General features: G+C 38.9%; 3 protein-coding genes across 7 annotated transcripts; 2 read left to right on the top strand and 1 right to left on the bottom strand.

The window, feature by feature from the left end:
- The first annotated feature begins 84 nt into the window (after window positions 1–84).
- Window positions 85–6,183, top strand: LOC128856939 (DDB1- and CUL4-associated factor 6-like). 5 transcript variants are annotated; one of them, XM_054092393.1, is made up of 6 exons: window positions 85–175; window positions 1,715–1,805; window positions 3,507–3,702; window positions 3,767–4,990; window positions 5,045–5,643; window positions 5,719–6,183. In XM_054092393.1, the coding sequence occupies exons 3-6, from the start codon at window positions 3,597–3,599 to the stop codon at window positions 5,998–6,000; spliced, it is 2,211 nt and encodes a 736-aa protein (XP_053948368.1). In that variant the 5' UTR covers window positions 85–175; window positions 1,715–1,805; window positions 3,507–3,596; the 3' UTR covers window positions 6,001–6,183. The 5 variants fall into 5 exon arrangements, with proteins under 5 accessions (XP_053948368.1, XP_053948372.1, XP_053948369.1 ...); XM_054092394.1 differs by having other exon boundaries at window positions 102–192; XM_054092395.1 differs by lacking the exon at window positions 85–175 and adding an exon at window positions 443–544.
- Window positions 6,184–8,169: 1,986 nt separating this feature from the next.
- Window positions 8,170–10,977, bottom strand: LOC128856934 (E3 ubiquitin-protein ligase MGRN1). The gene is made up of 3 exons (XM_054092388.1): window positions 9,887–10,977; window positions 8,511–9,825; window positions 8,170–8,444 (listed from the first exon to the last, which is right to left on the bottom strand). Exons 1-3 carry the CDS (start codon window positions 10,727–10,729, stop codon window positions 8,275–8,277), a joined length of 2,328 nt encoding a protein of 775 aa, XP_053948363.1. The 5' UTR covers window positions 10,730–10,977; the 3' UTR covers window positions 8,170–8,274.
- A 53-nt stretch (window positions 10,978–11,030) lies between these two features.
- Window positions 11,031–13,742, top strand: LOC128856935 (ADP-ribosylation factor-binding protein GGA1). The gene is made up of 7 exons (XM_054092389.1): window positions 11,031–11,157; window positions 11,275–11,435; window positions 11,492–11,866; window positions 11,936–12,170; window positions 12,232–12,820; window positions 12,936–13,446; window positions 13,515–13,742. The coding sequence occupies exons 1-7, from the start codon at window positions 11,121–11,123 to the stop codon at window positions 13,725–13,727; spliced, it is 2,121 nt and encodes a 706-aa protein (XP_053948364.1). The 5' UTR covers window positions 11,031–11,120; the 3' UTR covers window positions 13,728–13,742.
- The last annotated feature ends 39 nt before the right edge of the window (window positions 13,743–13,781 follow it).

Raw genomic sequence — 13,781 nt, 5'->3', positions numbered from 1 at the left:
ACGGGAAGTGAACAAGTGAATAAGTGGAATAATAATTTGGCAATTTCTGGCGCTGGGGAATTATATTATATACTACATGTGCACACATAAGGAATGCTAAGAGAATTTTGGGAAGGTGTATTAAATAATATAGAGATACCGTTGTGCCGAAAATTGACGAAAATGAGATTTTAAGGTTTGCCTTAATTACATGTAGGTTTTTCGTATTGTGAATTTTTAATGCAAACGAGCAATGTTAAAAATAATAAGTTTTATGGCAGTTTTTGCTTAAAAAATCATTGAGGTCTGCTTAACAGATAGTGGACATTATGCACTTCTATCAACGAAATATCTGCTTTGTAAATATAATCAACGGGCATTTGTTTTTGTTTTTTGTTTTTTTTTTTTCAATAGACAAAATCATAAATGTGTGCATACATACATACATAGGTGCCTGCAAAATTGGTTATTCGAATGTCATTTAAAATTTTGAATTAAATAAAAATAGTATTAGCTATACTAGCCGCTGTTGGCATTGTGTTTTACATAGTTGCGAAAGTCATTGGTGAGCATTTGAAAATTTCTCAGACTATTTTGGTTTTAAAAAAATGTAAATATGTGCATACATATGTACGCTATATTTATGTGCATTACATACTTACATATATTATATTTTGGTGGTATTTACGTTTGGTTAGGCACGGAGTGGACGATATCGCTAAATTGGCTCCACTTAGCAATTAGTCGACAATTACAGTTTTACATTTAGGATATTTTAACAATTTTCCATACAAACTTTAGTATTTATATGAGTTGAACCATTCGTAATCTTTTAATGACAGAGGGGGCGAAAATACGCCTAAGACTACGAGCATCCTTAAAGCACCACAATCTAACAAAGGCATTGTACTGAGCACAATTGAAGTAGTCGATGCAATAATTGTGCTCGAAATGTTTGATTTTACACCGTTTACCTACTTTTGTTGTGCACATATGTAGTGCATCCACTGGCGTCTCCTATGGGGAGCTGCATTGCTTATTTATTCTGTAGACGAAATAAGCGCTTCAGTCTTATTGATTAGTTCAGTTGGACTCAATTGTCTGCTTCCCATGCAAGTTGTTTCTCTTTAAGCATTGGGATCTGCAAAGGAACATCTACATGGTGTATTTTATCATTAATTTACCTTGATGCCTGAATGTGCACAGTATAGTACTAAATGTAGTTATATAAAGATGAACGTGTGGATTCGTATGCGAGTACATCATGTTTACTGACCACTGTCAACACAAATTGATGCCCAGGCGAACCGTTTTTAGAGCTCATCAGACTTGTTTGTTTTGATTTAGGGGTTTGATTTGCTGGTTGCCCTGAATGTGTGTGGCATTCGTATGCGTGTATGTAAATATCTGTAAATAATGAAAAATAAGTGCATATGCACAAACAATTTTATCAGGTAATATATATATATCAGTATAATATATACATATATATATACAGGCTATACGTTTTTTTTTTCAAATGTTATTGTTATTAGCAGCAATATCGAATATGTGAGTAATTACATATATACATACATATGAAAATGAAACATGTATGTATATAACCAAGCCATAAACCCTCATCTTGCTTGTTTGCAATTCATTATATTTGCCCATGGGTGGTAAAATCGTACTTAAAAATATCTTTGATAAAAAAAAATTACTATGCTCATGCTTCTTTGTTTTCATATTTCAGGCCACTAATTTTTTCCAACGACGCATTGATTCGTATTAACTGAACAAATGAAAAATGAAGCAAATAAATAAGAAATAATTTAAATAAAAAGGTAATAAACAGAAACACATTATTTCTGAGTTGGTCAATTATATATTTTAAATGTTGATGTTAAACATAAAAGTAGCTATTAGAAGTCTATGTTTTGTACAAAAACGTACTGTTGGGCATTATAAAGTATGAGTCAAATTGAATTACTGAATTGCCAAACTAATTTTAATTTGCAATGCTATACTGCAATAATTAATGGTATTCTGATGTCAAGTAGCGAGGGTGTTTCTTGCATACAGCAGTCTATTATCTTTGTATTCACCTTTTACGTACATACATATGCGCATATGTATATGTATCTACAATGCACATATGTAAGTAAGTACGTTCTGCTTCATGAATTGTTTTATAGCCCACAAAGATAAGGAATTGGTCTGAAATTTGCAGTCATTTAGTTTAGATTGCATAGTTGTACGTTATTTTCATCGTCCCAGCATTGCGCCTGCATGTCTGTGTGGCATTGATTGTCCAAAAACATCTATCAGGTTCTGACGTCGCTTAGATTATATGTATGTTGGTAGTAGCTCTGTTCATGAAGCAAAAAATTTGTAACGATGATGAAATGGAACAAATTATTGATTTAATTACTGATTTTTGAAATAAACTCATCTGATGCTGAAGCTCGTTATTTTGCATTTTATTTGCTTTATTTTTTTTTTTTATTAAATATGAGGTAGCTCAACTGAAAAAAAATTAAATTTTTGTGATTTTTCTGCCAACAATTTTATCATCTTTTCGTAAAACTCGCAAATTGTAACTGGTTTTGCGTTCCTTTTGAGAGCGAATTCTCGGAAATTAAGTTACTGGATAATTTTTACATGAACAAACCTATTGTGGCAATCAAAGCTTTCTTCATATTTTCCTTGCTTCCTATTGCCAAATTAGTTAATAGCCAAAAAGTATTAGCATAAAACACGAAAAATGCCTTGAATGATTTTGATTTGTATTTCGGAAACTTCAGCAGCGGTACTGTAAGCTGTGGTTCAGAAGTACATACATATATGTATGATTGGCTGATTCCTATTTAATATACATATGTATGTCTTCAAACAAACTTTATAAATTTTATCTAAAATATATTTGCTTACATTCTCCATTTTAATCACCATTTTTATTTAAATTTAGAACTTTCACTCAATTCGCAAATATTAATTCGTGTTTATTTTTACTTTCCGATGAGCTGTTTTACTCAGTTGCAAATTCTTACAAGTCAAAATTTATCCAGTAAAAATTTGCAACTTCCCCTCAAAATGAAATGTAATTTTTCTCTTTCACTTCCCCTACTTTGCAAGTTATTTGGGTATATGAACACTATAACTTGATTGTTACCAATTGTTACAAATTATTTGCTTCATAAACGGACTTAATATATTAGTGAATAATACTCAAGGCGACTCTTGAGTAAATAGTGATAGCAATGTGCATCGGCCAATAAATTAGCAATAAACCCATATCAGCCTATTTAAATTATCGATTTATACACTCATTTTGTACTAGTTTGTAAACTCAATTCCAAAACTAACTGAAAAACTAGACCTTAGACTGGGAGATTTCAGAACTATTACTGCTACTGTTTTTTAGTATGTGGTAATTTCTATGCGAATAGCATATAACGTGTTTACTTTAGGTTATCAACACATCACACAGTATTCTTACTTGCCATTTCACTTTTACTATTTATTATTTTTGTTACACTCAATAGAATTCAGCAAGCCTTGCTTCCTGCCCTCTTTGGACTGACTACTTCGTAAGTTAAATAGTAAGAAAGTTTCAAGTATTGACTCTGCATAGAATGTCGCGCGAGCAGTTTAAAAGGGAAAGCGTCTTTAGAAGCATATACAATCAAAGTTTGCATTCAGCTCGGGCTGCCTCACAAAACTATATTGCCAGTACAAAAGGTATCATACAAAAACCTCACATCGATAACATAATCAAATGTACTTACATATCTTGATCTTACAGATTCACTTGATTATGTACAGCGTTTGGGATTGATGAGCCGGTTGCATGTACATTCAGGCTGTGTAAATACTGTTTGCTGGAACCGCACCGGCGAATACCTGTTATCGGGAAGTGACGATCAGTGTATTGCCATAACGAATCCTCATAATCAAGAAGTTCTGCTAAAGTATAAAACAGCGCATCGCGCGAATATTTTCAGTGCACGGTTTATGCCCCGATCGGATGGTCACTCAATCGTTTCGTGTTCCGGTGATGGCATAGTATTGCATACAGAGTTGCTGGCACCGTATGTTCGCCGACAAGGAACATCGCTCGTTAACAGTGTCAGTGCTGGTGCTGGTGCTGGTTCCATTCGGGACGCAGCTTTTATGCTGCCTATCTATGAGCATAATGAGAACGAAGCAAAATTGAGTTTCTTCAATTGTCATAAAAGCGGTACAACGTACGAAGTGTTGACGGTACCTTCAGAACCACGTTCATTCATGAGCTGCGGGGAGGATGGCACGGTGCGACTCTTTGATTTGCGTCAAATATCGAGCTGTCATAAGACTTGCTGTAAGGATAATATACTTATATTCAGTCCATCAGCAGTCAATGCCATGGATCTCTCTCCCATCAGCAACTATTATGTGGCAGTGGGTAGTTCTGATGCCATTGTGCGCGTATATGATCGTCGTTATTTATCGGTGATCGATTTCAGCGACAGCTCTATACCTACAACCGAGAGGCATACGCGACCAATTAAGGCCTATCCCATTCCTATGACAACGAATCGACAATATCGCATCACTTGTGTTAAATACAGCCCCGAAGAGTCTGAGTTGCTGGTAAGCTACTCTTCAGAGTACTTGTATCTGTTTGACCTCCGACGAGATGGCGTTGACGTAAATGATCTGTATGAGAAAGGACGAGTATCTGATGCGGGCAGTTCATCTCCTCCTCCCGCACTAACAGCCGAACAAGTTACACGGAGATTACGTTTACGTGGCGATTGGTCCGACACTGGACCGGATGCGCGTCCAGAAAACTACCCTCGTGGGCGGGTCGAGATTGGACAAGTGCGACCGCAATTGCAAGCCAACATAATGAGTCGCATGACGGAGGTTATCTCCCGCATGCTCAACGATCCGCGTACTCGTATGGGCTTATCAGGTCAAGCACAAGAACTGAACCGTGAAAACCAAGCATCGTTGCTGGCGGCAGTGGCAAGGGAAACAGCGGAAGGTGCGTAGTGTGAAAAATTGAAGTTGTTAAAATATAAAATAATTTTTTTCTCAGACTCAGCACCCTCAACATCAGGTGCATATTGGCGAAGAGTTGCCAGTCGTTTGCATACCTCACGCACGATTACCGTAAATGCTCCTCAATCAGATGCTATACCTGCTCAAACAGAATCCACATCTACTGTAGACAACGGTACTAGTAGGACAGCTGATGAAAATAATTCTGAGCCATCTACAGCAGCGGCGAGTACGCCTAGTAGCAGTGAAAGCCCACAAAGTATTCAATTTCGAGATGATGAAGCAGACACATTGAACGAAGAACTTGCGGAGCTAGATATGCAAGCTAAGGAAGTGGTTTTCGATTATCTGCGAATGAAATATGTTGGCCATAGAAATGCACGCACGATGATCAAGGAAGCGAACTTTTGGGGCAATAACTATGTGATGTCGGGATCTGATTGCGGGCACATTTTCACATGGGACCGGCGCACCGGAAAACTAGTGATGCTCATGCAGGGTGACCAACATGTAGTGAACTGTTTACAACCTCACCCTGAGCTACCGTATTTAGCGAGCTCGGGCATAGACTACGACGTTAAGATATGGGCACCCACTTTGGAGCACACCAACTTTGATGAAGAAATAGCTGAAGATGTACGTATATATGAATTATATCAAGGCACTTACTATACATATATCGCATTAATTCATATATTTTTCGATATTTAGCTCATGAAACGCAATGCCATAATGTTGGAGCAAACTAAAGACACTATCACAGTGCCAGCGGCTTTTATGATTCGTTTATTGGCATGCATTCACTCACTGCGAAATCGAGAACGTATTCTAAATCCCGAGGAGAGCAATAATCCTTCCAATCAAATAGACAATGAAGCTAGAAATCATTCAAATGAAACGGGAAGTATAGCGTTGAATGAAGACAGTGGCGAGGATCCAGAGGCTAGAAACAGGAACAGTAACGAAGAAACAGAAACGTCTGGACAAGAGTAACTAAAAAAAATAAATAATAGTGATAAATTAAATATTAGTACGTACATTTGCGAGATGGCATAATTTAAGCGAGTATCTGAAAGGCTTTTGAAATGTACTCTACAGTGTGATTTTTACCTGGATAAAAAATTTAGAATTTCTATTTAAATTAAAAACAAAATAATAAAAGGCACTTAAATACAACTATTCTCATATGTGTAAGATGATTTTTTGTTGTTGTTGTTGTAGTAAATTGTGTTTTTGTTTAGAGGTTAGGTTTTTAAGTTGGCACTACTTTTTTCGTAGATGGTCTTTTTGACAGCTGTCACTTGATTTATGCTCAGTTTGGTTTGCCATTTCATAATGAATAGACTTACACCTGAACAACGTTTGCAAATCGTGCATATTTATTACGAAAATAATGGTTCGGTTCGCGCGACGCATCGCGCGCTGCGCCCAATATTCGGTCGACATAATCGTCCATCAGAGTCACTAATTCGATTAACCATGGATCGGTTTCGCACCACGTTTGCTTTAGTGGATAATACGCATCCTCAGAGACGTCGTACAGTGCGCACCGAAGACGCTATTGCTGCTGTGGAGCAGAGTATCGAAGAAGACCCGAATGAGTCCATCCGCCATCGCGCGCAGCAATTGGAGATGTGCCCATCCACTTTATGGAAGATTTTGCGGAAGGATCTTGGTTTGCGGGCTTACAAAATCCAACTCGTGCAAGAATTGAAGCCGAACGACCATCAAGCGCGTCGCACGTTCGGTGAATGGGCCCAAAACGAGATGGCCACCGATCCCGATTTTCACAAGAAAATTTTGTTCAGCGATGAAGCTCACTTTTGGTTGAATGGGTATGTCAATAAGCAAAATTGTCGCATTTGGAGTGAACATAATCCACAAGCAATTACTGAGACGCCGTTGCATCCTCAAAAAGTCACTGTTTGGTGTGCTCTATGGGCAGAGGGAATCATTGGTCCATATTTCTTTAAAAATGAAGCCGGCCATAATGTTACAGTCAATGGAGAGCGCTACAGAGCCATGATTAATGACTTTTTCGTGCCTGAATTGGACGATGCTGATGTGGACGACCTTTGGTTCCAACAAGACGGCGCTACATGCCATACAGTCAACGCAACAATCGATTTATTGAAGGAAACTTTTGGTGAGCGCATTATCTCGCGCCGTGGACCTGTGGCGTGGCCTCCAAGATCGTGCGATATAACACCGCTGGACTATTTCTTGTGGGGCTATGTGCAATCGCTTGCCTACGCAGATAAGCCCGAGACGATTGACGTCTTGGAAGAGAATATTCGGCGCGTTATTGCTGACATACGGCCCCAATTGCTGCAAAAAGTGGTCGAAAATTGGGCCTCTCGGCTGGAATTTATTCGAGCCAGCCGCGGCGGCCACTTGCCCGAAATCATTTTTAAAACATAATGGCAAACCCTTATCTTTATAATAAAGCTAAATTCTTGGCCATAACATTAAATTATATACGTTTTATTTCATCTTGAAAACCTAACCTCTAAAAAAAACACCTTTAGTTTATCAAGCCCTGCCAGTCCGATCTACTCACCGGTCATCGTCGTCTATCTCAACTAACGCTAGGCCTAGGAAATAAGCTGTTTCGATGGGTTGGGTCCAAAGGGAAACGAGCATCGTGTGCGATATCTTAACATATCAGACATAAATTCAGTATGTCGGGGCCGATTCTGGATAGGTAGGAGTTTAACCTGCTTCGATGCTCAGAAAGTATGAGTAATTGTGTCAAAGTAAGACAGGTTGTTGCTGTTGTAACAATATAAGCATTCCACATACATGTACAGAGAATGCTGCTGGACTGACAGTCCTTGGCCGAATATAAATCCGGGACATTCTGGTGACGACAGTCGGTGCGTGGGAACTAACGCTCATCTCACGAAGCAGCTGAACCAATATCTGGTGGGTGGTCGGACTCCGATGACGGCGTTTGGGGTTTGGGACTTTTTTTGATGAATTTTTCCAATTTACTTTTGAAAAGTAAGCACTGTGTTTTACATGTAGTTATAAATATCATCTACATCTCAGGAATACCAACTATTTCTTGGACATTCCAATTTTTCCCCTTATACCCCTTTATGAATCACCCTTCTTAGTTTAGGTGCGACCATTACATCATAATTAACATAGACTAAAAAATTACCATATCCACAATATTTATATATATTTATGCCTAATTATACATGCTCATATCTGTATAATATTTATAATTATGTATTTCTACTTCTATTGCCTAATGTCTATTTAAACATTAACTGCATTTTGCAAAGTTGTCTTGTCATCAACTATGATGTTGGCTGCTGTTGCCACCGGATTCGAGCTTAATAACTGTTTAGTTGATGAACTCGACGAATAGCTGTCACTAGAGCTGCGTGTAGATGCAGTGTTTCCACTTATTGGATTGTCCAACATATCTGTTAAAAAAAAAAATAATTTAGTTCTGCAAAGCTGTTTGTACGGTAAGGTATGCAAGTTTTTACCTGGTAGAGAGCACACGTTGTTTTTCATTTCACATACTACATTACTAGGTAGCCCACCGCTTCCCGTAGAGCTGCTGCCAGGCCCAACTATATTACCTACTGAAGTTGACTTCTTATGTAAATTCTTTTTGACTAAGCTATTGGCCCCCTTAAAACTACCGGCATTTCCTTTCAGACTACCCAACTTGTCTCCACTCTTCGGGCGTTCCCGTTCTGGACATAAGGGACTCAAAATAGAATTCTGCGTATCTTCGGGTGTATAATAATCCGAGTCGTCAGCATTTACGGCGGTTGTCTCAACATTACCACTTGATGTATTGTCAGTACTTGCGCTCAAATCTGGGCGTTTATTTTTTTTCAATGACACAGTAGTTTTCATTTCTAGTCCTTCGTCGGTCTCATTATCACTATCGTGATTGATGCCAACTTCTTTGCTTCGTGGAATAGTTGCCGCATTTTGTTTACTATTGAGAGAAAGTAGTGGCGATAACTTTTCATTTTCACTATCATCGTCTTCTATATCATTTTGCGATGAGGATGAATTTGCGCTATTTGTATTTGAAGTGCGCTTTATTTTTGGCACCTTTAAACTGTGACGCTCATTAACAATTTGCAATTTATCCTGTGAAGGGTTAGACTTCATTTGTTTTTCCGATTTCTCTGCTGGAAAGGACTTTTTATGAGCAGGCCCGCTAGCAGCAACAGCAGTTCCTGTAGCTGTTGAGTTGCTTGCATTAATTTCATTTGTTATTTCCACTACAGAGAGTGCTTGATTGTTCGCGTTATTGGCAGCGGTTATGGTTCCCACTTCACTAGTGTTCGTTGATGTGGAGGCATTTTTTTTAATTTTAGGTCGCCGTTGGTTCGGTTTTAATGGCGAAGTTGCCTTATGATTATCTGCTGCCAATGCAGCGGTATGAGCAACACCATCAATCATATCGCCATCATTTGCTCGAGGTCGGCCCACAAATTGTGGCGGACCATTAAGCGCTTCTATTAAGGATATTGGAATGTATCCTGGTGGTATGTGTTGATCGCATGGGGCTGAGTCACCTGGTGCTGAGGTGGGGGTATTTTGATGTAATGCTTGAGAACTTACGCCTTTTTGTACGGCACGAATTTGTAAAAGTGCGCGGAAAGGCGCACGACAAATAGGACAATTATTTGCCTGGTACCGCAAAGAATCCGCGCAAGAATTACAAAGACACAGATGTCTGCAAGGTAGTATGAGCGTGTCTCGGGTTTCACTCATACAAATAACGCATTCACTGCCGTGATCATCGATTTCCTCATCGATAGAACTTTTGTTGACAGCCTATAAGAAAAAAACATTTTAAATTACAGCTTTATTTTATATATTAAGTATATGGAGTTACTTTGTTCTCGATGCCGTAGATTTCTTGCAGCAGATAGCAGAGACCATCGACAAAGATTTTTTGTTTAAGCGCACGCAATACATAGCTGCTGGTTTCTGGATGGTGATCAATCACGCATATGGTGGTATGTGACTGGCGGCAGTCTTCGTTGCCCTCTTCGACGACACAATGTATCGCAACCGGGTACTGTTCCTTTGTCGGATTGTAGATGAAATCATCTTCAGGGATTAATTGCGGATTAAATACATGACCCGACTGTGAAAAGAATTGGTTTATGCCTTTTTCGTAGTGATACGTTTCAGATGTTAGTCCATCTCGAGGCGTAAGCGTCACTCCACTTGGACTTACTTCCTCTGTACAGAAGTAATAAATGGTGATCGCGCACTTGGCGTCCGAATCAAAAGTGAATTCGACGTTGTATGAGTACGGGCCGTGTTGCCCATTTACATCCCCGCCCCCACCCAAATCATTGGTGATCACGTTGCCCTCGATGTTATCTGTGTTTGTGTTTGCAGTCGCTATTTCGTGTTTTTCGGGAGAGACTCGAACGAAACGCACTGATTCCTTGCGTATATTTACTAGACTTTTTAGTGTTTTTGTAGGCTCACTAGCCTGAGGAGGAGGATATGGAAATGCTGTTGGTCGGCAACCGAGAAAATTCAAATCGGCATTTTCTCCAAATAGGTATGACTCCGGTTGGGGCGTGTCAAAGCGTTCGCCACCCATGATAAAGTGACTGCCAAAAAAATTTCCCGACCGTGGAGGATATTTGTAAGCGTGAGTTGAATTGCGTTGCTCAGCTTCTTCCACTGCACCATTCTGCCTACTCGTGAATGCACCCATGGATTGAATTATATGAGTAAAATTTGATCAATGGGGGTCCAGATAGTTATTAGGCACTACCGACCGAACAAACGAACAAAGCGAAATCAAGTTCAGATTTCTCCAACAAAACAAGCCTGAATCTCATATATTTATTAAAACTTTACACCTTATTTGCAATGAAAAGTCAACGCTGTGCAAAAGTTTCTGTAATTCTTAATGACTTTCTTTTGTATCGATTGAAAAATATTGATAAGTGTATACAAGGTGTGTTCAAAACTGGTCAAAACTGGCAGAGCTCGTTCACAATAAATTTTTGAAGCCATTACACCCTGCATCACAATATAAATAAAGGGGAATTCGCCAAATAAAAGTACTTAGAAAAGCTAAAAATTGAAAAAAATTAAATACAATGACTACCGACGAAAATATTATGGAAGAAATGTTAGGTGAGTTATTAAAACAAAAATATTCTACATGCAATTAAGCCATTCAATAGCGGCTTATTGTAATTGCATATTTTTTGCACTTTGTGCATTCTTAATCTACATACATATGACTAACAGAACGAGCGACCAATCCTAGTCGGGGAACGGTAGACGAGCTAAGTTGGCAAATGTTTTGTATGGTGGTACGAAGTAACCCAAAACTTGTAGACAGAGCCCAGGAAATGATTATGCAGAAAATCCGATCCAATAACATCACCGAATCGACAAGATCCATCGACGTTTGTTAGCATGCAATGATTTCGCGCACAGGCACTAATTTTACATTTTGTTTTAGTTGCTTGAGGAATGCATGACCACTTGTGGACCAGAATTTCAGGATGAAGCCTCTAAATTTCGATTTCTCAATCAACTCATACGTCTGGTTTCAAAGAAACACCAAGGGCCAGATACACCGGCACCAATCAAGAAACGTATTATGGAGTGCCTGCTGCTGTGGACAACAGAGTTTCCTCAAAGAACAAAGATACGAGACGTGTACGAAATGCTATGTAAGGAGGGTGGAGTAGACCATGGAACTACACCAGCTATTGAAGCAAAGCGCGCCAGTGTACTCGGTATTGACGAAGAAGTGCTGGCGAAGCTCATCAAGAGTAATGATCCAGAAAATTTTAAACGTGCGAATTTGTTAATTCAAAATCGCGTAAAGCAGGTGAGTATCGATATTACCTACTTCTTAACTTGGTAATAAATAGTTTTTTTTCTTACTAATTTTAAACAGGATGCGCGACGCATGGACTTGATGATAGAGCATAAAAATATCTTACAGGAAGTCACAACCACTGTTAGTGTATTGGACCAAATGCTTAATATATATGAAAGTGAAGGAAAGAAATCTGATGCCGAAAGTGACACCATGTGTTTAATGCGTGAATTATACCAAGCCTGCAAAAAACATAAATCGATTATGGAGCGATTGCCAGCGCTGATGGGGAATTTGGATGAAACTTTAATAGGTATACAGACTCTTCTCAATCAGTTAGAACTTATTGTAGTTTTTATGAGTTTTCTTGTTAGCCGAAACAGTGGAAAAGAATGATTCTTTACAAGCTGTCATAAAGCGATACAAAAACTTGGTTGGTTCGCCAACAAAGAAACCAACTACAAATGATATATCTGAACCCAGCCCTAAAAGTGCTGCTGTGGAGCCTATACGAAATAGTAATGCAGACCTACTATCGGATTTACTTGGTAACGAATCAAATATAACGCCGACCACGGAGTCGGCTAATGCTGCGTCGTCCATTGATGAAGTGGAGTTACTGGGTGCAACTGCTAATTTGCCTACCAGTAAAGTAGAAGGAACCAGTTTGAGTCCACTCGAAGAATTGCAATCGTTATTTGATGCCGGGGCTACAGGAAATACTGGCGCGCCAATTACAGCTAAAAATATGACTGACGTTTATAGTTTGAATATTTTAGAACCAATAAATGTGTTTTCCACATCTACCGCGGCTACTAGTACGGTTTGGTCAAATGCAATGGGTAAGGAGGAAAATTCAACAGAGAAAGGAGCCTATCGAAAACTTCCTGCAATAGACAAATTAAGTGAGGACCTTTTGAAAGCATCGTTGCAAGATGTAGAACGAGCGTATAGTTTCAAAAAGTAAGCAAAGAACACATGTATGCACCTGCACACATAAATAAATATGTACCTACAGTTACATTTCTTTAAGATCAAACTCGCATTGTATAAACCTATGCCTTATTTAATTTTCTAGGGGTTCGGAGAAACTAACGTTAAATAATTTAGCAAAAGAAAAAACAGTACCGACACCCCCTTTCGCTTCACCATCGAAGACTGTGCCAAAAATGAGTGAACACCAAGTTCATCAGGAAATGGATGACGAAAATATGCTTAACGAGAGCTCTCATAAAAATGCTTATGATTTGGAAGTCTCCACAAAAAGTGACGACACCGGGAGCTCTCAAAAAAATGCTTGCGATTTGGAAGTCTCAACAAAAAGTGAAGACACTGACGCTGTGGTTGAAAATGACCAAGTTGTGGAAGAAAATCCGCCAATAAGGCATTTAGCTGATATTGAGATCGATCTGGATGAAGTAGATCCAGCACCTGGAGACCCGCTATTGCTAGGCAACGATGATATACAACTAATGTTGAACTTCACCAAGAATCGCCCTAGTAAGCAAGTATCGGTGATTGTAATCTCCGCAATGAACAAAAGCAAATTGCCAGTACATGATTTCCAATTTGAGGCCAGTGTGCGCAAGGTAACTTCACATATACATTTTTATGAAACATTGAGTTAAGTTATAAGAATTACTCTCTTGCCCCTTAGCCTTGCAAATTGCGCCTGTTGCAGCCAACAGCAATAACGATGCTACCATGTAAGCCTTTTCGCCCAGCAGCTCCAATCAATCAAGTAATGCTATTGCTCAATCCTACTGGCCAGCCAATCGACGTTACTTGCATTTTCGGATATAAACTGGGTGATGACCCTGATCCTATAAAGGAATCCAATGTAGCAAAAGACATTCCATATGTTGAATAAATTGGCTGAACTGATTCCTGGTTGTATATCTTAAGCGCATTATCTTAGTTAGGG

The sequence above is a fragment of the Anastrepha ludens genome, chromosome 3 (genome assembly GCF_028408465.1).
Source record: "Anastrepha ludens isolate Willacy chromosome 3, idAnaLude1.1, whole genome shotgun sequence".
Lineage (NCBI taxonomy): Eukaryota > Metazoa > Arthropoda > Insecta > Diptera > Tephritidae > Anastrepha > Anastrepha ludens.
Note: the sequence above shows the minus strand (reverse complement) of the source record. Positions and strands in the feature narration are given on the sequence as shown.